The sequence below is a fragment of the Oncorhynchus masou genome, chromosome 2 (genome assembly GCF_036934945.1).
Source record: "Oncorhynchus masou masou isolate Uvic2021 chromosome 2, UVic_Omas_1.1, whole genome shotgun sequence".
NCBI lineage: Eukaryota > Metazoa > Chordata > Actinopteri > Salmoniformes > Salmonidae > Oncorhynchus > Oncorhynchus masou.
In genome coordinates this window covers 6,423,011-6,447,478 of record NC_088213.1, presented here as the reverse complement: position 1 = coordinate 6,447,478, position 24,468 = coordinate 6,423,011, and the positions used below count along the sequence as shown (strand labels likewise).

At 48.7% G+C, this 24,468-nt stretch overlaps 1 protein-coding gene across 1 annotated transcript in view; it reads right to left on the bottom strand.

The window, feature by feature from the left end:
• LOC135554633 (pyruvate dehydrogenase phosphatase regulatory subunit, mitochondrial-like) overlaps nt 1–24,468 on the bottom strand; it is a 61,582-nt gene that overhangs the window by 3,540 nt on the left and 33,574 nt on the right. The window contains exons 9-16 of the mRNA XM_064987043.1: nt 10,958–11,082; nt 9,178–9,333; nt 7,233–7,366; nt 4,713–4,861; nt 3,053–3,165; nt 2,865–2,959; nt 2,667–2,756; nt 941–1,123 (exon numbers count right to left, since the gene is read on the bottom strand). Of these exons, the coding sequence (XP_064843115.1) occupies nt 941–1,123; nt 2,667–2,756; nt 2,865–2,959; nt 3,053–3,165; nt 4,713–4,861; nt 7,233–7,366; nt 9,178–9,333; nt 10,958–11,082 (1,045 nt within the window). The remainder of the gene's footprint in view (nt 1–940; nt 1,124–2,666; nt 2,757–2,864; nt 2,960–3,052; nt 3,166–4,712; nt 4,862–7,232; nt 7,367–9,177; nt 9,334–10,957; nt 11,083–24,468) is intronic.

The following is a 24,468-nucleotide window of genomic DNA, read 5'->3' as shown; positions in this document are numbered from 1 at the left end:
ACAGAGAGAGGAGGAGGAGGAGGGGATAGAGAGAGGAGGAGGAGGGGACAGAGAGAGGAGGAGACAGAGAGAGGAGGAGGAGGAGGGGATAGAGAGAGGAGGAGGAGGGGACAGAGAGAGGAGGAGGAGGGGACAGAGAGAGGAGGGGGTACAAAGAGAGGAGGAGGGGGTAGAAAGAGGAGGGGGTAGAAAGAGGAGGGGTACAGAGAGGAGGGGTACAGAGAGGAGGGGTACAGAGAGGAGGAGGAGGAGACAGAGAGAGGAGGAGGAGGAGGAGGGGATAGAGAGAGGAGGAGGAGGACGGGGGAGGAGGGGACAGAGAGAGGAGGAGGAGGGGGTAGAAAGAGGATGGGGTACAAGGAGAGGAGGAGGGGGTAGAAAGAGGAGGGGGTACAAAGAGGAGGGGTCAGAGAGGAGGAGGAGACAGAGAGAGGAGGAGGAGGGGACAGAGAGAGGAGGAGGAGGAGACAGAGAGAGGAGGAGGAGGAGGGGACAGAGAGAGGAGGAGGAGGGGGTACAAAGAGGAGGGGTACAGAGAGAGGAGGATGGGGTACAGAGAGAGGAGGAGGGGGCACAGAGAGAGGAGGAGGGGGCACAGAGAGAGGAGGATGGGGTACAGAGAGAGGAGGATGGGGTACAGAGAGAGGAGGATGGGGTACAGAGAGAGGAGGATGGGGTACAGAGAGAGGAGGATGGGGTACAGAGAGAGGAGGATGGGGTACAGAGAGAGGAGGATGGGGTACAGAGAGAGGAGGAGGAGGAGGGGACAGAGAGAGGAGGAGGAGGAGGGGACAGAGAGAGGAGGAGGGGACAGAGAGATTAGGATGGGGGATAGAGAGAGGAGGGGATAAGACCAAACATCAACAGACCTCATCAGTAACACAGTAAGGACTAAGGACCTGTTCAGACCAAACTAAATGTTGGGGTCCGTGGGTCGTACCGTGTCAAACTTGACCCTGAACTCCCGTCCACACTCCAGGGGAGTGGTGAAAGGATCCAGGTCCTGGCCCCAGAAGGCAAAGAACTTCTCTATTCGGAGAGAACGCAGGGCGTAGTACCCAGCGTTACGGATCCCATACTTCTGGCCCACTGACATCACCTCGTTGTAGACATGGAGCGCATACTGGAGGGGGAGAGAGGGAGAGGGAGAGGGGGAGAGAAAGGGGAGAGGGGAGAGAGGGGAGAGGGAGAGAAGGGGAGAGGGGAGAGAGACGAGGGGGAGAGAGGGAGAGGGGGGAGAGAGGGAGAGAAAGAGAGGGGAGAGAGGGGGGGAGAGAGAGAGAGAGGAGAGGAGAGAGAGAGAGAGAGAGGGGGAGAGAGAGAGAGAGAGAGAGAGAGGGGGGGAGAGGGGGGGGAGAGAGAGGGGGAGAGAGAGAGAGAGAGAGAGAGAGAGAGAGAGAGAGAGAGAGAGAGAGAGAGAGAGAGAGAGAGAGGGGGGAGAGAGAGGGGGAGGGAGGGGGAGAGAGGAGGTATCAATAACACTGTGTGATAACAAAATGTCCCATCAAACACATGTTATTTTACTGATGAAGCACATACAGCATGTGATTGTGTTCAGACACAAACCAGTAGTATATAACCAGCAGTATATAACCAGTAGTATATATAGACTAGTAGTATAGAACTAGTAGTACATAGACTAGTAGTATATAACCAGTAGTGTAGAGTAGACTAGTAGTATATAACCAGTAGTATATAACCAGTCGTGTAGAGTAGACTAGTAGTATATAACCATTAGTATATAACTAGTAGTATATATAGACTAGTAGTATATAACTAGTAGTATATATAGACTAGTAGTATATAACCAGTAGTATATATAGACTAGTAGTATATAACTAGTAGTATATATGGACTAGTAGTATATAACCAGTAGTGAAGAGTAGACTAGTACATAACCAGTAGTATATAACCAGTATTGTAACTCGTAGTATATAACCAGTAGTGTAGAGTAGACTAGTAGTATATAACCAGTAGTATATAACTAGTAGTATATAACCTCTCAGTAGTATATAACCAGTAGTATATAGTAGTATATAACTAGTAGTATATAACCAGTAGTGTATAGTAGTATATAACCAGTAGTGTATAGTAGTATATAACTAGTAGTATATAACCAGTAGTATATAACCAGTAGTATATAGTAGTATATAACTAGTAGTATATTACCAGTAGTGTATAGTAGTCTAGTAGTATATAACCACTAGTGTATAGTAGTATATAACTAGTAGTATATAACCAGTAGTATATAACCAGTAGTGTATAGTAGTATATAACCAGTAGTATATAACCAGTAGTATATAACCAGTAGTATATAACCAGTAGTATATAACCAGTAGTATATAACCTCTCAGTAGTATATAACCAGTAGTATATAACCAGTAGTATATAACCAGTAGTATATAACCAGTAGTATATAGTAGTATATAACTAGTAGTATATAGTAGTATATAACCAGTAGTGTATAGTAGTATATAACCAGTAGTATATAGTAGTATATAACCAGTAGTATATAACCAGTAGTATATAGTATAGTGTATATCTCACCTCTATAGGTATGTAAAGCATGAAGCCCGGCTCTCCTGTATAGTATATAACCAGTAGTATATAACCAGTAGTGTATAGTAGTATATAACCAGTAGTATATAGTATAGTGTATATCTCACCTCTATAGGTATGTAAAGCATGAAGCCCGGCTCTCCTGTATGGGTCATACTCATTACTCGGATCCCATTGGCGTAGCCCACACTCATTTCCTGTTGACACACACCAAAGGTCAGGACAACACCACACACAACCTTCGGACTTGTGATGAGCCACTTCACGATAAACATAACATGACCGGGCGAAAACAGGTTCCTCACCTTACAGAAGAGGGACGGGAAGTGTTCGGGGGTCATGGAGACATACGATAGTTCTCCTAGGACGTCCATCGCCCGCGGACCAATAAGATTCAGCGCTGTAGACGGGGGGCCGGGGGAAAGGATTCAGAACAGAAATGCATTGTGGGGAACTGAGGGGAAGATCGAGGTTCTGCAGCGATAGTTCTCACCAGTGTACTTCCAGCTGACGTCCTCTAGGTGGAGCTGTGGGTCGTCGGGCATGTGCTTCTTCAACCACGACCAGCAGTGGACCTGCTGATCTGTAGGAGAGATGATGAAGAAGCTACAGAGAGAGAGAGAGAGAGACAGAGAGATGGAGCGAGAGAGAGCGAGAGAGAGAGAGAGAGAGAGAGAGCGAGAAAGGGAGAGAGAGAGAGATACGTAATGGCTAAACTCTCACCTGTTCTTCTTAATGGCTAAACTCTCACCTGTTCTTCTTAATGGCTAACCTCTCACCTGTTCTTCTTGACTCTGACCACGCTGCAGTGGTTCTTCTTAATGGCTAAGCTCTCACCTGTTCTTCTTAATGGCTAAACTCTCACCTGTTCTTCTTGACTCTGACCACGCTGCAGTGGTTCTTCTTAATGGCTAAGCTCTCACCTGTTCTTCTTGACTCTGACCACGCTGCAGTTGTTCTTCTTAATGGCTAAGCTCTCACCTGTTCTTCTTAATGGCTAAACTCTCACCTGTTCTTCTTGACTCTGACCACGCTGCAGTGGTTCTTCTTAATGGCTAAGCTCTCACCTGTTCTTCTTAATGGCTAAACTCTCACCTGTTCTTCTTGACTCTGACCACGCTGCAGTGGTTCTTCTTAATGGCTAAGCTCTCACCTGTTCTTCTTAATGGCTAAACTCTCACCTGTTCTTCTTGACTCTGACCACGCTGCAGTGGTTCTTCTTAATGGCTAAGATCTCACCTGTTCTTCTTAATGGCTAAACTCTCACCTGTTCTTCTTGACTCTGACCACGCTGCAGTGGTTCTTCTTAATGGCTAAACTCTCACCTGTTCTTCTTAATGGCTAAACTCTCACCTGTTCTTCTTGACTCTGACCACGCTGCAGTGGTTCTTCTTAATGGCTAAACTCTCACCTGTTCTTCTTAATGGCTAACCTCTCACCTGTTCTTCTTAATGGCTAACCTCTCACCTGTTCTTCTTGACTCTGACCACGCTGCAGTGGTTCTTCGTAATGGCTAACCTCTCACCTGTTCTTCTTAATGGCTAAACTCTCACCTGTTCTTCTTAATGGCTAAACTCTCACCTGTTCTTCTTAATGGCTAACCTCTCACCTGTTCTTCTTAATGGCTAACCTCTCACCTGCTCTTCTTGACTCTGACCACGCTGCAGTGGTTCTTCGTAATGGCTAACCTCTCACCTGTTCTTCTTAATGGCTAAACTATCACCTGTTCTTCTTGACTCTGACCACGCTGCAGTGGTTCTTCTTAATGGCTAAGCTCTCACCTGTTCTTCTTAATGGCTAAACTCTCACCTGTTCTTCTTGACTCTGACCACGCTGCAGTGGTTCTTCTTAATGGCTAAACTCTCACCTGTTCTTCTTAATGGCTAAACTCTCACCTGTTCTTCTTGACTCTGACCACGCTGCAGTGGTTCTTCTTAATGGCTAAACTCTCACCTGTTCTTCTTAATGGCTAACCTCTCACCTGTTCTTCTTAATGGCTAACCTCTCACCTGTTCTTCTTGACTCTGACCACGCTGCAGTGGTTCTTCGTAATGGCTAACCTCTCACCTGTTCTTCTTAATGGTTAAACTCTCACCTGTTCTTCTTGACTCTGACCACGCTGCAGTGGTTCTTCTTAATGGCTAAACTCTCACCTGTTCTTCTTGACTCTGACCACGCTGCAGTCGTTCTCATATCCGCCCCTCTCGTTCAGCATGCCCGTATGAACGATGTGACCCACTGGCACGTCGAGGTCATTGGCACACAGGTGCTGCAGCAACGCCAACGCCTGGTCATCTGTAGACTGGCACAGAAAGAAAAGTAGTGACCGAGGGTGGTCTAACCATGGAGATAATGTCATTCACATTATAGCTGTGACCGAGGGTGGTCCAGCCATAGAGATAATGTCATTCAGATTATAGCTCTGACCGAGGGTGGTCTAACCATGGAGATAATGTCATTCACATTATAGCTGTGACCTAGGGTGGTCCAGCCATAGATCATGTCATTCACATTATAGCTGTGACCGAGGGTGGTCTGGCCATAGAGATAATGTAATTCACATTATAGCTGAGACCTACAGTGGTGCAGCCATAGAGATAATGTAATTCACATTATAGCTGTGACCGCGGGTGGTCTTGTCAGAGATAATGTAATTCACATTATAGCTGGGACCTAGGGTGGTCTCGTTATAGATAATGTAATTCACATTATAGCTGAGACTGAGGGTGGTCCAGCCATAGATCATGTCATTCACATTATAGCTGTGACCTAGGGTGGGCTAACCATAGAGATAATGTAATTCACATTATAGCTGTGACCTAGGGTGGTCTAGTCAGAGATAATGTAATTCACATTATAGCTGTGACCTAGGGTGGTTTAACCATAGAGATAATGTAATTCACATTATAGCTGTGACCTAGGGTGGTCCAGCCATAGAGATAATGTAATTCACATTATAGCTGGGACCTAGGGTGGTCTAGTTATAGATCATGTAATTCACATTATAGCTGAGACCTAGGGTGGGCTAACCATAGAGATAATGTAATACACATTATAGCTGGGACCTACAGTGGTCCAGCCATAGAGATAATGTAATACACATTATAGCTGGGACCTAGGGTGGTCTCGTTATAGATAATGTAATTCACATTATAGCTGAGACCGATGGTGGTCCAGCCATAGAGATAATGTAATTCACATTATAGCTGTGACCGAGGGTGGTCCAGCCATAGAGATAATGTAATTCACATTATAGCTGTGACCGAGGGTGGTTGAACCATAGAGATAATGTAATTCACATTATAGCTGTGACCGAGGGTGGTCCAGCCAGAGATAATGTAATTCACATTATAGCTGAGACCTACAGTGGTCCAGCCATAGAGATAATGTAATACACATTATAGCTGGGACCTAGGGTGGTCTCGTTATAGATAATGTAATTCACATTATAGCTGAGACCGATGGTGGTCCAGCCATAGAGATAATGTAATTCACATTATAGCTGTGACCGAGGGTGGTCCAGCCATAGAGATAATGTAATTCACATTATAGCTGTGACCGAGGGTGGTTGAACCATAGAGATAATGTAATTCACATTATAGCTGAGACCGAGGGTGGTTGAACCATAGAGATAATGTAATTCACATTATAGCTGAGACCGAGGGTGGTTGAACCATAGAGATAATGTAATTCACATTATAGCTGAGACCGAGGGTGGTTGAACCATAGAGATAATGTAATTCACATTATAGCTGAGACCGAGGGTGGTTGAACCATAGAGATAATGTAATTCACATTATAGCTGAGACCGAGGGTGGTTGAACCATAGAGATAATGTAATTCACATTATAGCTGAGACCGAGGGTGGTCCAGCCATAGAGATAATGTAATTCACATTATAGCTGTGACCTAGGGTGGTTTAACCATAGAGATAATGTAATTCACATTATAGCTGTGACCTAGGGTGGTCCAGCCATAGAGATAATGTAATTCACATTATAGCTGGGACCTAGGGTGGTCTAGTTATAGATCATGTAATTCACATTATAGCTGAGACCTAGGGTGGTCCAGCCAGAGATAATGTAATTCACATTATAGCTGAGACCTACAGTGGTCCAGCCATAGAGATAATGTAATACACAGTATAGCTGGGACCTAGGGTGGTCTCGTTATAGATAATGTAATTCACATTATAGCTGAGACCGATGGTGGTCCAGCCATAGAGATAATGTAATTCACATTATAGCTGTGACCGAGGGTGGTCCAGCCATAGAGATAATGTAATTCACATTATAGCTGTGACCGAGGGTGGTTGAACCATAGAGATAATGTAATTCACATTATAGCTGAGACCGAGGGTGGTTGAACCATAGAGATAATGTAATTCACATTATAGCTGAGACCGAGGGTGGTTGAACCATAGAGATTATGTAATTCACATTATAGCTGAGACCGAGGGTGGTTGAACCATAGAGATAACATTCCTTTTTCTGTTTCATTCTGTGGGTCCAGGGGTCAGCCACCTACAGCTTCCATCATAGGAGGAAGTTGATACCTCACTTCCCCTCCTCTCCCTCTCCTTTCCAGGGGTCAACCACCTACAGCTTCCATCATAGGAGGAAGTTGATACCTCACTTCCCCTCCTCTCCCTCTCCTTTCCAGGGGTCACTCACAGTGAGCTCAAACTTGGTGAAGGAGGACATGTCGATGACACAGACGGCCTCCTTGCAGCATTTCACCTCCGCCCCCACGATGTCAAACCAGTCAGGCTTATAGAACGTCTTACTGGCATCCAGGGACAGCAGGTCTGGGAACAGATGATACAACTGGTTAACTAACAGAGCTAAGAGACAGCAGGTCTGAGAACAGATGATAGAACTGGTTAACTAACAGACAGACACAGAGCTAAGAGACAGCAGGTCTGGGAACAGATGATAGAACTGGATAACTAACAGACAGACAGAGAGCTAAGGGACAGCAGGTCTGAGAACAGATGATAGAACTGGTTAACTAACAGACAGACACAGAGCTAAGAGACAGCAGGTCTGGGAACAGATGTTAGAACTGGTTAACTAACAGACAGACACAGAGCTAAGAGACAGCAGGTCTGGGAACAGATGTTAGAACTGGTTAACTAACAGACAGACACAGGTCTGGGAACAGATGATAGAACTGGTTAACTAACAGACAGACACAGGTCTGAGAACAGATGATAGAACTGGTTAACTAACAGACAGACACAGGTCTGAGAACAGATGATAGAACTGGTTAACTAACAGACAGACACAGAGCTAAGAGACAGCAGGTCTGGGAACAGATGATAGAACTGGTTAACTAACAGACAGACACAGAGCTAAGAGACAGCAGGTCTGGGAACAGATGATAGAACTGGTTAACTAACAGACAGACACAGAGCTAAGAGACAGCAGGTCTGGGAACAGATGATAGAACTGGTTAACTAACAGACAGACACAGAGCTAAGAGACAGCAGGTCTGGGAACAGATGTTAGAACTGGTTAACTAACAGACAGACACAGGTCTGGGAACAGATGTTAGAACTGGTTAACTAACAGACAGACACAGGTCTGGGAACAGATGATAGAACTGGTTAACTAACAGACAGACACAGAGCTAAGAGACAGCAGGTCTGGGAACAGATGTTAGAACTGGTTAACTAACAGACAGACACAGAGCTAAGAGACAGCAGGTCTGGGAACAGATGATAGAACTGGTTAACTAACAGACAGACACAGAGCTAAGAGACAGCAGGTCTGGGAACAGATGATAGAACTGGTTAACTAACAGACAGACACAGAGCTAAGAGACAGCAGGTCTGGGAACAGATGATAGAACTGGTTAACAAACAGACAGACACAGGTCTGAGAACAGATGATAGAACTGGTTAACTAACAGACAGACACAGGTCTGAGAACAGATGATAGAACTGGTTAACTAACAGACAGACACAGGTCTGGGAACAGATGATAGAACTGGTTAACTAACAGACAGACACAGGTCTGGGAACAGATGATAGAACTGGTTAACTAACAGACAGACACAGAGCTAAGAGACAGCAGGTCTGGGAACAGATGATACAACTGGTTAACTAACAGACAGACACAGAGCTAAGAGACAGCAGGTCTGGGAACAGATGATAGAACTGGTTAACTAACAGACAGACACAGAGCTAAGAGACAGCAGGTCTGGGAACAGATGATAGAACTGGTTAACTAACAGATAGACACAGAGCTAAGAGACAGCAGGTCTGGGAACAGATGATAGAACTGGTTAACTAACACAGAGCTAAGAGACAGCAGGTCTGGGAACAGAGGAACATGGTTTAGCTCTGATAGACAGAAGCATTGGGAAATTTTGGTGTGTGGGGTGGGGTGTTTGTGTGGGGTGTGGGGTGGGGTGTGTGTGTTGTGAGGTGTGTGGTGTGTGTGGTGTGTGGTGTGTGAGGTGTGTGGTGTGAGGTGTGAGGTGTGAGGTGTGTGGTGTGGGGTGTGGGGTGTGAGGTGTGTGGTGTGGGGTGTGGGGTGTGGGGTGTGAGGTGTGGGGTGTGTGTGTGGTGTGAGGTGTGTGTGTGGTGTGAGGTGTGTGTGTGGTCTGCCTCACCCTTCCCTGCAGGGATGAAGTACTTGGCCCTCTCAAAGCCGTGTTTCTCCATCCATCTGGCTCCCTGTGTGTCCAGACGGTCGTACAGGGGAGAAGTCCTCAGCTGCCGGCCCGTCTGGAAGTCCCAACGAGGAACCTTTAGGTTATACAGCAGGGCTGGTGAGAGACAGACCGTCAGAAACCGAGAGAGAGAGAGCAGGACAGACAGTCAGACAGAGAGAGAGAGAGAGCAGGACAGACAGTCAGACAGACACAGAGAGAGGGGGACAGTCAGGCAGACACAGAGAGAGGGGGACAGTCAGTCAGACAGAGGGAGAGGGACAGTCAGGCAGACACAGAGAGAGAGGGACAGTCAGGCAGACACAGAGAGAGAGGGACAGTCAGGCAGACACAGAGAGAGAGGGACAGTCAGGCAGACACAGAGAGAGGGGGACAGTCAGTCAGACAGAGGGAGAGGGACAGTCAGGCAGACACAGAGAGAGAGGGGGACAGTCAGTCAAACAGAGAGAGACAGACAGTCAGGCAGACAGAGAGGGACAGTCAGTCAGACAGAGAGAGGGACTGTCAGGCAGACAGAGAGAGAGAGGGACAGTCAGGCAGACACAGAGAGAGAGGGACAGTCAGTCAGACACAGAGAGAGAGGGACAGTCAGGCAGACACAGAGAGAGAGGGACAGTCAGGCAGACACAGAGAGAGAGGGACAGTCAGTCAGACAGAGAGAGAGAGGGACAGTCAGGCAGACACAGAGAGAGAGAGAGACAGTCAAGCAGACACAGAGAGAGAGGGGGACAGTCAGTCAAACAGAGAGAGACAGACAGTCAGGCAGACAGAGAGGGACAGTCAGTCAGACAGAGAGAGGGACTGTCAGGCAGACAGAGAGAGAGAGGGACAGTCAGGCAGACACAGAGAGAGAGGGACAGTCAGTCAGACACAGAGAGAGAGGGACAGTCAGTCAGACACAGAGAGAGAGGGACAGTCAGTCAGACACAGAGAGAGAGGGACAGGCAGGCAGACACAGAGAGAGAGGGACAGGCAGGCAGACAGAGAGAGGGACAGGCAGGCAGACACAGAGAGAGAGAGAGAGACAGTCAAGCAGACACAGAGAGAGAGAGGGACAGTCATCAGGCAGACACAGAGAGAGAGAGGGACAGTCAGGCAGACACAGAGAGAGAGAGGGACAGTCAGGCAGACACAGAGAGAGAGAGGGACAGTCAGGCAGACACAGAGAGAGAGGGACAGTCAGGCAGACACAGAGAGAGAGGGACAGTCAGGCAGACACAGAGAGAGAGGGACAGTCAGGCAGACACACAGAGAGAGAGGGACAGTCAGGCAGACACAGAGAGAGAGGGACAGTCAGGCAGACACACAGAGAGAGAGGGACAGTCAGGCAGAGACACAGAGAGAGAGGGACAGTCAGGCAGACACAGAGAGAGAGAGTCAGTCAGGCAGACACAGAGAGAGAGGGACAGTCAGTCAGACACAGAGAGAGAGGGACAGTCAGGCAGAGACACAGAGAGAGAGGGACAGTCAGGCAGAGACAGAGAGAGAGGGACAGTCAGTCAGACACAGAGAGAGAGGGACAGTCAGGCAGACACACAGAGAGAGAGGGACAGTCAGGCAGACACAGAGAGAGAGGGACAGTCAGGCAGAGACACAGAGAGAGAGGGACAGTCAGGCAGAGACAGAGAGAGAGGGACAGTCAGGCAGAGACAGAGAGAGAGGGACAGTCAGGCAGATAGAGAGAGGGAGTGTGATTGTGTTTGCTCTGGTCAGAACTCACGCATGACCTCCATGACCCTGTGTCGGAGGAAGGTTCGGCTGCTCTGAAGGTTGCCGAAGCGTTTGATGTCCAGCGGCCAGACGTTTGCCGTGGGGTAACCATACGTCATCCACTCTGCCAGGTACCTGACGACAGAACACACTGCTTTCATCCAGATCATTTAGCCCAACACTGTACACTAACCCTGAACTGTAACCTCTAACCCTGACAGACAGGACAGTCGTAACCTCTAACCCTGACAGACAGGACAGTCGTAACCTCTAACCCTGACAGACAGGACAGTCGTAACCTCTAACCCTGACAGACAGGACAGTCGTAACCTCTAACCCTGACAGACAGGACAGTCGTAACCTCTAACCCTGACAGACAGGACAGTCGTAACCTCTAACCCTGACAGACAGGACAGTCGTAACCTCGAACCCTGACAGACAGGACAGTCGTAACCTCTAACCCTGACAGACAGGACAGTCGTAACCTCTAACCCTGACAGACAGGACAGTCGTAACCTCTAACCCTGACAGACAGGACAGTCGTAACCTCTAACCCTGACAGACAGGACAGTCGTAACCTCTAACCCTGACAGACAGGACAGTCGTAACCTCGAACCCTGACAGACAGGACAGTCGTAACCTCTAACCCTGACAGACAGGACAGTCGTAACCTCTAACCCTGACAGACAGGACAGTCCTAACCTCTAACCTCGAACCCTGACAGACAGGACAGTCGTAACCTCGAACCCTGACAGACAGGACAGTCGTAACCTCTAACCCTGACAGACAGGACAGTCGTAACCTCTAACCCTGACAGACAGGACAGTCGTAACCTCTAACCCTGACAGACAGGACAGTCGTAACCTCTAACCCTGACAGACAGGACAGTTGTAACCTCAAACCCTGACAGACAGGACAGTCGTAACCTCTAACCCTGACAGACAGGACAGTCGTAACCTCTAACCCTGACAGACAGGACAGTCGTAACCTCTAACCCTGACAGACAGGACAGTCGTAACCTCGAACCCTGGCAGACATGACAGTGGAGTGATAAACATTACTCTACTCCTACGAACCAGATTAGTGTGGTCGCGATACGACGTGAACCAGATTAGGGCTGTCACGATACGACGTGAACCAGATTAGGGCTGTCACGATACGACGTGAACCAGATTAGTGTTGTCACGATACGACGTGAACCAGATTAGGGCTGTCACGATACGACGTGAACCAGATTAGTGTTGTCACGATACGACGTGAACCAGATTAGTGTTGTTACGATACGACGTGAACCAGATTAGGGCTGTCACGATACTACGTGAACCAGATTAGTGTTGTCACGATACGACGTGAACCATATTAGTGTGGTCACGATACTATGTGAACCAGATTAGGGCTGTCACGATACGACGTGAACCAGATTAGGGCTGTCACGATACGACATGAACCAGATTAGTGTTGTTACGATACGACGTGAACCAGATTAGTGTGGTGACCCAGATTAGTGTGGTCACGATACGATGGGAACCAGATTAGCGTGGTCACGATACGACGTGAACCAGATTAGCGTGGTCACGATACGACGTGAACCAGATTAGCGTGGTCACGATACGACGTGAACCAGATTAGCGTGGTCACGATACGACGTGAACCAGATTAGTGTTGTTACGATACGGAATCCACAAACATTAGGTATACTACACACACACTGTCCTGCTACCCAGCCCATAAACATTAGGTATCCTACTCACACACTGTCCTGCTACCCAGCCCACAAACATCAGGTATCCTACTCACACACTGTCCTGCTACCCAGCCCACAAACATTAGGTATCCTACTCACACACTGTCCTGCTACCCAGCCCACAAACATTAGGTATCCTACACACACACTGTCCTGCTACCCAGCCCACAAACATTAGGTATCCTACACACACACTGTCCTGCTACCCAGCCCACAAACATTAGGTATCCTACTCACACACTGTCCTGCTACCCAGCCCACAAACATTAGGTATCCTACACACACACTGTCCTGCTACCCAGCCCACAAACATTAGGTATCCTACACACACACACACTGTCCTGCCACCCAGCCCACAAACATTAGGTATCCTACACACACACTGTCCTGCTACCCAGCCCACAAACATTAGGTATCCTACTCACACACTGTCCTGCTACCCAGCTCACAAACATTAGGTATCCTACTCACACACTGTCCTGCTACCCAGCCCACAAACATTAGGTATCCTACTCACACACTGTCCTGCTACCCAGCCCACAAACATTAGGTATCCTACACACACACTGTCCTGCTACCCAACACACAAACATTAGGCGTCCTACACACACACTGTCCTGCTACCCAGCCCACAAACATTAGGTATCCTACTCACACACTGTCCTGCTACCCAGCCCACAAACATTAGGTATCCTACTCACACACTGTCCTGCCACCCAGCCCACAAACATTAGGTATCCTACTCACACACTGTCCTGCCACCCAGCCCACAAACATTAGGTATCCTACTCACACACTGTCCTGCTACCCAGCCCACAAACATTAGGTATCCTACTCACACACTGTCCTGCTACCCAGCCCACAAACATTAGGTATCCTACACACACACTGTCCTGTTACCCAGCCCACAAAGATTAGGTATCCTACACACACACTGTCCTGCTACCCAGCCCACAAACATTAGGTATCCTACACACACACACTGTCCTGCTACCCAGCCCACAAACATTAGGTATCCTACACACACACACACTGTCCTGCTACCCAGCCCACAAACATTAGGTATCCTACACACACACACTGTCCTGCTACCCAGCCCACAAACATTAGGTATCCTCCACACACACACTGTCCTGCTACCCAGCCGACAAACATTAGGTATCCTACACACACACTGTCCTGCTACCCAGCCCACAAACATTAGGTATCCTACACACACACTGTCCTGCTACCCAGCCCACAAACATTAGGTATCCTACTCACACACTGTCCTGCTACCCAGCCCACAAACATTAGGTATCCTACACACACACTGTCCTGCTACCCAGCCCACAAACATTAGGTATCCTACTCACACACTGTCCTGCTACCCAGCCCACAAACATTAGGTATCCTACACACACACTGTCCAGCCACCCAGCCCACAAACATTAGGTATCCTACACACACACTGTCCTGCTACCCAGCCCACAAACATTAGGTATCCTACACACACACTGTCCTGCCACCCAGCCCACAAACATTAGGTCTCCTACTCACACACTAGGTATCCACATTAGGTATCCTGCTACCCAGCCCACAAAGATTAGGTATCCTACTCACACACTGTCCTGTTACCCAGCCCACAAAGATTGGGTATCCTACTCACACACTGTCCTGCTACCCAGCCCACAAAGATTAGGTATCCTACTCACACACTGTCCTGTTACCCAGCCCACAAAGATTGGGTATCCTACTCACACACTGTCCTGCTACCCAGCCCACAAACATTAGGTATCCTACACACACACACTGTCCTGCTACCCAGCCGACAAACATTAGGTATCCTACACACACACTGTCCTGCTACCCAGCCCACAAACATTAGGTATCCTACTCACACACTGTCCTGCTACCCAGCCCACAAAGATTAGGTATCCTACACACACACTGTCCTGCTACCCAGCCCACAAAGATTAGGTATCCTACACACACACACTGTCCTGCTACCCAGCCCACAAACATTAGGTATCCTACACACACTGTCCTGCTACCCAGCCCACAAAGATTAGGTATCCTACACACACACACTGTCCTGCTACCCAGCCCACAAAGATTAGGTATCCTACACACACACTGTCCTGCTACCCAGCCCACAAAGATTAGGTATCCTACACACACACACTGTCCTGCTACCCAGCCCACAAAGATTAGGTATCCTACACACACACTGTCCTGTTACCCAGCCCACAAAGATTAGGTATCCTACACACACACTGTCCTGCTACCCAGCCCACAAACATTAGGTATCCTACTCACACACTGTCCTGTTACCCAGCCGACAAACATTAGGTATCCTACTCACACACTGTCCTATTACCCAGCCGACAAACATTAGGTAACCTACACACACACTGTCCTGCTACCCAGCCGACAAACATTAGGTATCCTACTCACACACTGTCCTGCTACCCAGCCCACAAAGATTAGGTATACTACTCACACACTGTCCTGCTACCCAGCCCACAAACATTAGGTATCCTACACACACACTGTCCTGCTACCCAACCCACAAACATTAGGTATCCTACACACACACTGTCCTGCTACCCAGCCCACAAACATTAGGTATCCTACACACACACTGTCCTGCTACCCAACCCACAAACATTAGGTATCCTACACACACACTGTCCTGCTACCCAGCCCACAAACATTAGGTATCCTACTCACACACTGTCCTGCTACCCAGCCCACAAACATTAGGTATCCTACTCACACACTGTCCTGCTACCCAGCCCACAAACATTAGGTATCCTACTCACACACTGTCCTGCTACCCAGCCCACAAACATTAGGTATCCTACACACACACTGTCCTGTTACCCAGCCCACAAAGATTAGGTATCCTACACACACACACTGTCCTGCTACCCAGCCCACAAACATTAGGTATCCTACACACACACACTGTCCTGCTACCCAGCCCACAAACATTAGGTATCCTACACACACACACACACTGTCCTGCTACCCAGCCCACAAACATTAGGTATCCTACACACACACTGTCCTGCTACCCAGCCCACAAACATTAGGTATCCTACACACACACACTGTCCTGCTACCCAGCCGACAAACATTAGGTATCCTACACACACACTGTCCTGCTACCCAGCCCACAAACATTAGGTATCCTACACACACACTGTCCTGCTACCCAGCCCACAAACATTAGGTATCCTACACACACACACTGTCCTGCTACCCAGCCCACAAACATTAGGTATCCTACACACACACTGTCCTGCTACCCAGCCCACAAACATTAGGTATCCTACTCACACACTGTCCTGCTACCCAGCCCACAAACATTAGGTATCCTACTCACACACTGTCCTGCTACCCAGCCCACAAACATTAGGTATCCTACTCACACACTGTCCTGCCACCCAGCCCACAAACATTAGGTATCCTACACACACACTGTCCTGCTACCCAGCCCACAAACATTAGGTATCCTACACACACACTGTCCTGCTACCCAGCCCACAAACATTAGGTATCCTACTCACACACTGTCCTGCCACCCAGCCCACAAACATTAGGTATCCTACACACACACACTGTCCTGCTACCCAGCCCACAAACATTAGGTAACCTACACACACACTGTCCTGCTACCCAGCCGACAAACATTAGGTATCCTACTCACACACTGTCCTGCTACCCAGCCCACAAAGATTAGGTATACTACTCACACACTGTCCTGTTACCCAGCCGACAAACATTAGGTAACCTACACACACACTGTCCTGCTACCCAGCCGACAAACATTAGGTATCCTACTCACACACTGTCCTGCTACCCAGCCCACAAAGATTAGGTATACTACTCACACACTGTCCTGCTACCCAGCCCACAAACATTAGGTATCCTACACACACACTGTCCTGCTACCCAACCCACAAACATTAGGTATCCTACACACACACTGTCCTGCTACCCAGCCCACAAACATTAGGTATCCTACACACACACTGTCCTGCTACCCAACCCACAAACATTAGGTATCCTACACACACACTGTCCTGCTACCCAGCCCACAAACATTAGGTATCCTACTCACACACTGTCCTGCTACCCAGCCCACAAACATTAGGTATCCTACTCACACACTGTCCTGCTACCCAGCCCACAAACATTAGGTATCCTACTCACACACTGTCCTGCTACCCAGCCCACAAACATTAGGTATCCTACACACACACTGTCCTGTTACCCAGCCCACAAAGATTAGGTATCCTACACACACACACTGTCCTGCTACCCAGCCCACAAACATTAGGTATCCTACACACACACACTGTCCTGCTACCCAGCCCACAAACATTAGGTATCCTACACACACACACACACTGTCCTGCTACCCAGCCCACAAACATTAGGTATCCTACACACACACTGTCCTGCTACCCAGCCCACAAACATTAGGTATCCTACACACACACACTGTCCTGCTACCCAGCCGACAAACATTAGGTATCCTACACACACACTGTCCTGCTACCCAGCCCACAAACATTAGGTATCCTACACACACACTGTCCTGCTACCCAGCCCACAAACATTAGGTATCCTACACACACACACTGTCCTGCTACCCAGCCCACAAACATTAGGTATCCTACACACACACTGTCCTGCTACCCAGCCCACAAACATTAGGTATCCTACTCACACACTGTCCTGCTACCCAGCCCACAAACATTAGGTATCCTACTCACACACTGTCCTGCTACCCAGCCCACAAACATTAGGTATCCTACTCACACACTGTCCTGCCACCCAGCCCACAAACATTAGGTATCCTACACACACACTGTCCTGCTACCCAGCCCACAAACATTAGGTATCCTACACACACACTGTCCTGCTACCCAGCCCACAAACATTAGGTATCCTACTCACACACTGTCCTGCCACCCAGCCCACAAACATTAGGTATCCTACACACACACTGTCCTGCTACCCAGCCCACAAACATTAGGTATCCTACACACACACTGTCCTGCTACCCAGCCCACAAACATTAGGTATCCTACACACACACTGTCCTGCTACCCAGCCCACAAACATTAGGTATCCTACACACACACTGTCCTGCTACCCAGCCCACAAACATTAGGTATCCTACTCACACACTGTCCTGCTACCCAGCCCACAAACATTAGGTATCCTACTCACACACTGTCCTGCTACCCAGCCCACAAACATTAGGTATCCTACACACACACTGTCCTGCTACCCAGCCCACAAACATTAGGTATCCTACTCACACACTGTCCTGCTACCCAGCCCACAAACATTAGGTATCCTACTCACACACTGTCCTTCTACCCAGCCCACAAACATTAGGTATCCTACACACACACTGTCCTGCTACCCAGCCCACAAACATTAGGTATCCTACACACACACTGTCCTGCTACCCAGCCCACAAACATTAGGTATCCTACACACACACTGTCCTGCTACCCAGCCCACAAAGATAAGGTATCCTACACACACACTGTCCTGCTACCCAGCCCACAAACATTAGGTATCCTACACACACACTGTCCTGCTACCCAGCCCACAAACATTAGGTATCCTACTCACACACTGTCCTGCTACCCAGCCCACAAACATTAGGTATCCTACACACACACTGTCCTGCCACCCAGCCCACAAACATTAGGTATCCTACTCACACACTGTCCTGCTACCCAGCCCACAAACATTAGGTATCCTACACACACTGTCCTGCTACCCAGCCCACAAAGATTAGGTATCCTACACACACACACTGTCCTGCTACCCAGCCCACAAACATTAGGTATCCTACACACACACACTGTCCTGCTACCCAGCCCACAAAGATTAGGTATCCTACACACACACTGTCCTGCTACCCAGCCCACAAAGATTAGGTATCCTACACACACACACTGTCCTGCTACCCAGCCCACAAAGATTAGGTATCCTACACACACACACTGTCCTGCTACCCAGCCCACAAACATTAGGTATCCTACTCACACACTGTCCTGTTACCCAGCCGACAAACATTAGGTATCCTACACACACACTGTCCTGCTACCCAGCCGACAAACATTAGGTATCCTACTCACACACTGTCCTGCTACCCAGCCCACAAAGATTAGGTATACTACTCAAACACTGTCCTGTTACCCAGCCGACAAAGATTAGGTATCCTACTCACACACTGTCCTGCTACCCAGCCCACAAACATTAGGTATCCTACTCACACACTGTCCTGCTACCCAGCCCACAAACATTAGGTATCCTACTCACACACTGTCCTGCTACCCAGCCGACAAACATTAGGTATCCTACACACACACTGTCCTGCTACCCAGCCCACAAACATTAGGTATCCTACTCACACACTGTCCTGCTACCCAGCCCACAAACATTAGGTATCCTACTCACACACTGTCCTGCTACCCAGCCCACAAACATTAGGTATCCTACACACACACTGTCCTGCTACCCAGCCCACAAACATTAGGTATCCTACTCACACACTGTCCTGCTACCCAGCCCACAAACATTAGGTATCCTACTCACACACTGTCCTGCTACCCAGCCCACAAACATTAGGTATCCTACACACACTGTCCTGCTACCCAGCCCACAAAGATTAGGTATCCTACACACACACACTGTCCTGCTACCCAGCCCACAAACATTAGGTATCCTACACACACACACTGTCCTGCTACCCAGCCCACAAAGATTAGGTATCCTACACACACACTGTCCTGCTACCCAGCCCACAAAGATTAGGTATCCTACACACACACACTGTCCTGCTACCCAGCCCACAAAGATTAGGTATCCTACACACACACTGTCCTGTTACCCAGCCCACAAAGATTAGGTATCCTACACACACACACTGTCCTGCTACCCAGCCCACAAACATTAGGTATCCTACTCACACATTGTCCTGTTACCCAGCCGACAAACATTAGGTATCCTACACACACACTGTCCTGCTACCCAGCCGACAAACATTAGGTATCCTACTCACACACTGTCCTGCTACCCAGCCCACAAAGATTAGGTATACTACTCAAACACTGTTCTGTTACCCAGCCGACAAAGATTAGGTATCCTACTCACACACTGTCCTGTTACCCAGCCCACAAACATTAGGTATCCTACTCACACACTGTCCTGTTACCCAGCCGACAAACATTAGGTATCCTACACACACACTGTCCTGCTACCCAGCCGACAAACATTAGGTATCCTACTCACACACTGTCCTGCTACCCAGCCCACAAAGATTAGGTATCGTACTCACACACTGTCCTGCTACCCAGCCCACAAACATTAGGTATCCTACACACACACTGTCCTGCTACCCAACCCACAAACATTAGGTATCCTACACACACACTGTCCTGCTACCCAGCCCACAAACATTAGGTATCCTACACACACACTGTCCTGCTACCCAGCCCACAAACATTAGGTATCCTACACACACACACTGTCCTGCTACCCAGCCCACAAACATTAGGTATCCTACACACACACACTGTCCTGCTACCCAGCCCACAAACATTAGGTATCCTACACACACACTGTCCTGCTACCCAGCCCACAAACATTAGGTATCCTACACACACACACTGTCCTGCTACCCAGCCGACAAACATTAGGTATCCTACACACACACTGTCCTGCTACCCAGACCACAAACATTAGGTATCCTACACACACACTGTCCTGCTACCCAGCCCACAAACATTAGGTATCCTACTCACACACTGTCCTGCTACCCAGCCCACAAACATTAGGTATCCTACACACACACTGTCCAGCCACCCAGCCCACAAACATTAGGTATCCTACACACACACTGTCCAGCCACCCAGCCCACAAACATTAGGTATCCTACACACACACTGTCCTGCTACCCAGCCCACAAACATTAGGTATCCTACACACACACTGTCCTACCACCCAGCCCACAAACATTAGGTCTCCTACTCACACACACTGTCCTGCTACCCAGCCCACAAAGATTAGGTATCCTACTCACACACTGTCCTGTTACCCAGCCCACAAAGATTGGGTATCCTACTCACACACTGTCCTGCTACCCAGCTCACAAACATTAGGTATCCTACTCACACACTGTCCTGCTACCCAGCCCACAAAGATTAGGTATCCTACACACACACTGTCCTGCTACCCAGCCCACAAACATTAGGTATCCTACTCACACACTGTCCTGCTACCCAGCCCACAAAGATTAGGTATCCTACTCACACACTGTCCCTACCCAGCCCACAAAGATTAGGTATCCTACTCACACACTGTCCTGCTACCCAGCCCACAAAGATTAGGTATCCTACACACACACACTGTCCTGCTACCCAGCCCACAAAGATTAGGTATCCTACACACACACACTGTCCTGCTACCCAGCCCACAAAGATTAGGTATCCTACACACACACTGTCCTGCTACCCAGCCCACAAAGATTAGGTATCCTACACACACACACTGTCCTGCTACCCAGCCCACAAAGATTAGGTATCCTACACACACACTGTCCTGTTACCCAGCCCACAAAGATTAGGTATCCTCCACACACACACTGTCCTGTTACCCAGCCCACAAACATTAGGTATCCTACTCACACACTGTCCTGTTACCCAGCCGACAAACCTTAGGTATCCTACACACACACTGTCCTGCCACCCAGCCCACAAAGATTAGGTATCCTACACACACACACTGTCCTGCTACCCAGCCCACAAAGATTAGGTATCCTACACACACACTGTCCTGCTACCCAGCCCACAAAGATTAGGTATCCTACTCACACACTGTCCTGCTACCCAGCCGACAAACATTAGGTATCCTACTCACACACTGTCCTGCTACCCAGCCCACAAAGATTAGGTATCGTACTCACACACTGTCCTGCTACCCAGCCCACAAACATTAGGTATCCTACTCACACACTGTCCTGCTACCCAGCCCACAAACATTAGGTATCCTACTCACACACTGTCCTGCTACCCAGCCCACAAACATTAGGTATCCTACACACACACTGTCCTGCTACCCAGCCCACAAACATTAGGTATCCTACTCACACACTGTCCTGCTACCCAGCCCACAAACATTAGGTATCCTACTCACACACTGTCCTGCTACCCAGCCCACAAACATTAGGTATCCTACACACACTGTCCTGCTACCCAGCCCACAAAGATTAGGTATCCTACACACACACACTGTCCTGCTACCCAGCCCACAAACATTAGGTATCCTACACACACACACTGTCCTGCTACCCAGCCCACAAAGATTAGGTATCCTACACACACACTGTCCTGCTACCCAGCCCACAAAGATTAGGTATCCTACACACACACACTGTCCTGCTACCCAGCCCACAAAGATTAGGTATCCTACACACACACTGTCCTGTTACCCAGCCCACAAAGATTAGGTATCCTACACACACACACTGTCCTGCTACCCAGCCCACAAACATTAGGTATCCTACTCACACATTGTCCTGTTACCCAGCCGACAAACATTAGGTATCCTACACACACACTGTCCTGCTACCCAGCCGACAAACATTAGGTATCCTACTCACACACTGTCCTGCTACCCAGCCCACAAAGATTAGGTATACTACTCAAACACTGTTCTGTTACCCAGCCGACAAAGATTAGGTATCCTACTCACACACTGTCCTGTTACCCAGCCCACAAACATTAGGTATCCTACTCACACACTGTCCTGTTACCCAGCCGACAAACATTAGGTATCCTACACACACACTGTCCTGCTACCCAGCCGACAAACATTAGGTATCCTACTCACACACTGTCCTGCTACCCAGCCCACAAAGATTAGGTATCGTACTCACACACTGTCCTGCTACCCAGCCCACAAACATTAGGTATCCTACACACACACTGTCCTGCTACCCAACCCACAAACATTAGGTATCCTACACACACACTGTCCTGCTACCCAGCCCACAAACATTAGGTATCCTACACACACACTGTCCTGCTACCCAGCCCACAAACATTAGGTATCCTACACACACACACTGTCCTGCTACCCAGCCCACAAACATTAGGTATCCTACACACACACACTGTCCTGCTACCCAGCCCACAAACATTAGGTATCCTACACACACACTGTCCTGCTACCCAGCCCACAAACATTAGGTATCCTACACACACACACTGTCCTGCTACCCAGCCGACAAACATTAGGTATCCTACACACACACTGTCCTGCTACCCAGACCACAAACATTAGGTATCCTACACACACACTGTCCTGCTACCCAGCCCACAAACATTAGGTATCCTACTCACACACTGTCCTGCTACCCAGCCCACAAACATTAGGTATCCTACACACACACTGTCCAGCCACCCAGCCCACAAACATTAGGTATCCTACACACACACTGTCCAGCCACCCAGCCCACAAACATTAGGTATCCTACACACACACTGTCCTGCTACCCAGCCCACAAACATTAGGTATCCTACACACACACTGTCCTGCCACCCAGCCCACAAACATTAGGTCTCCTACTCACACACACTGTCCTGCTACCCAGCCCACAAAGATTAGGTATCCTACTCACACACTGTCCTGTTACCCAGCCCACAAAGATTGGGTATCCTACTCACACACTGTCCTGCCACCCAGCCCACAAAGATTAGGTATCCTACTCACACACTGTCCTGCTACCCAGCCCACAAAGATTAGGTATCCTACACACACACTGTCCTGCTACCCAGCCCACAAACATTAGGTATCCTACTCACACACTGTCCTGCTACCCAGCCCACAAAGATTAGGTATCCTACTCACACACTGTCCTGCTACCCAGCCCACAAAGATTAGGTATCCTACTCACACACTGTCCTGCTACCCAGCCCACAAAGATTAGGTATCCTACACACACACACTGTCCTGCTACCCAGCCCACAAAGATTAGGTATCCTACACACACACACTGTCCTGCTACCCAGCCCACAAAGATTAGGTATCCTACACACACACTGTCCTGCTACCCAGCCCACAAAGATTAGGTATCCTACACACACACACTGTCCTGCTACCCAGCCCACAAAGATTAGGTATCCTACACACACACTGTCCTGTTACCCAGCCCACAAAGATTAGGTATCCTCCACACACACACTGTCCTGTTACCCAGCCCACAAACATTAGGTATCCTACTCACACACTGTCCTGTTACCCAGCCGACAAACCTTAGGTATCCTACACACACACTGTCCTGCCACCCAGCCCACAAAGATTAGGTATCCTACACACACACACTGTCCTGCTACCCAGCCCACAAAGATTAGGTATCCTACACACACACTGTCCTGCTACCCAGCCCACAAAGATTAGGTATCCTACTCACACACTGTCCTGCTACCCAGCCGACAAACATTAGGTATCCTACTCACACACTGTCCTGCTACCCAGCCCACAAAGATTAGGTATCGTACTCACACACTGTCCTGCTACCCAGCCCACAAACATTAGGTATCCTACACACACACTGTCCTGCTACCCAACCCACAAACATTAGGTATCCTACACACACACTGTCCTGCTACCCAGCCCACAAACATTAGGTATCCTACTCACACACTGTCCTGCTACCCAGCCCACAAACATTAGGTATCCTACTCACACACTGTCCTGCT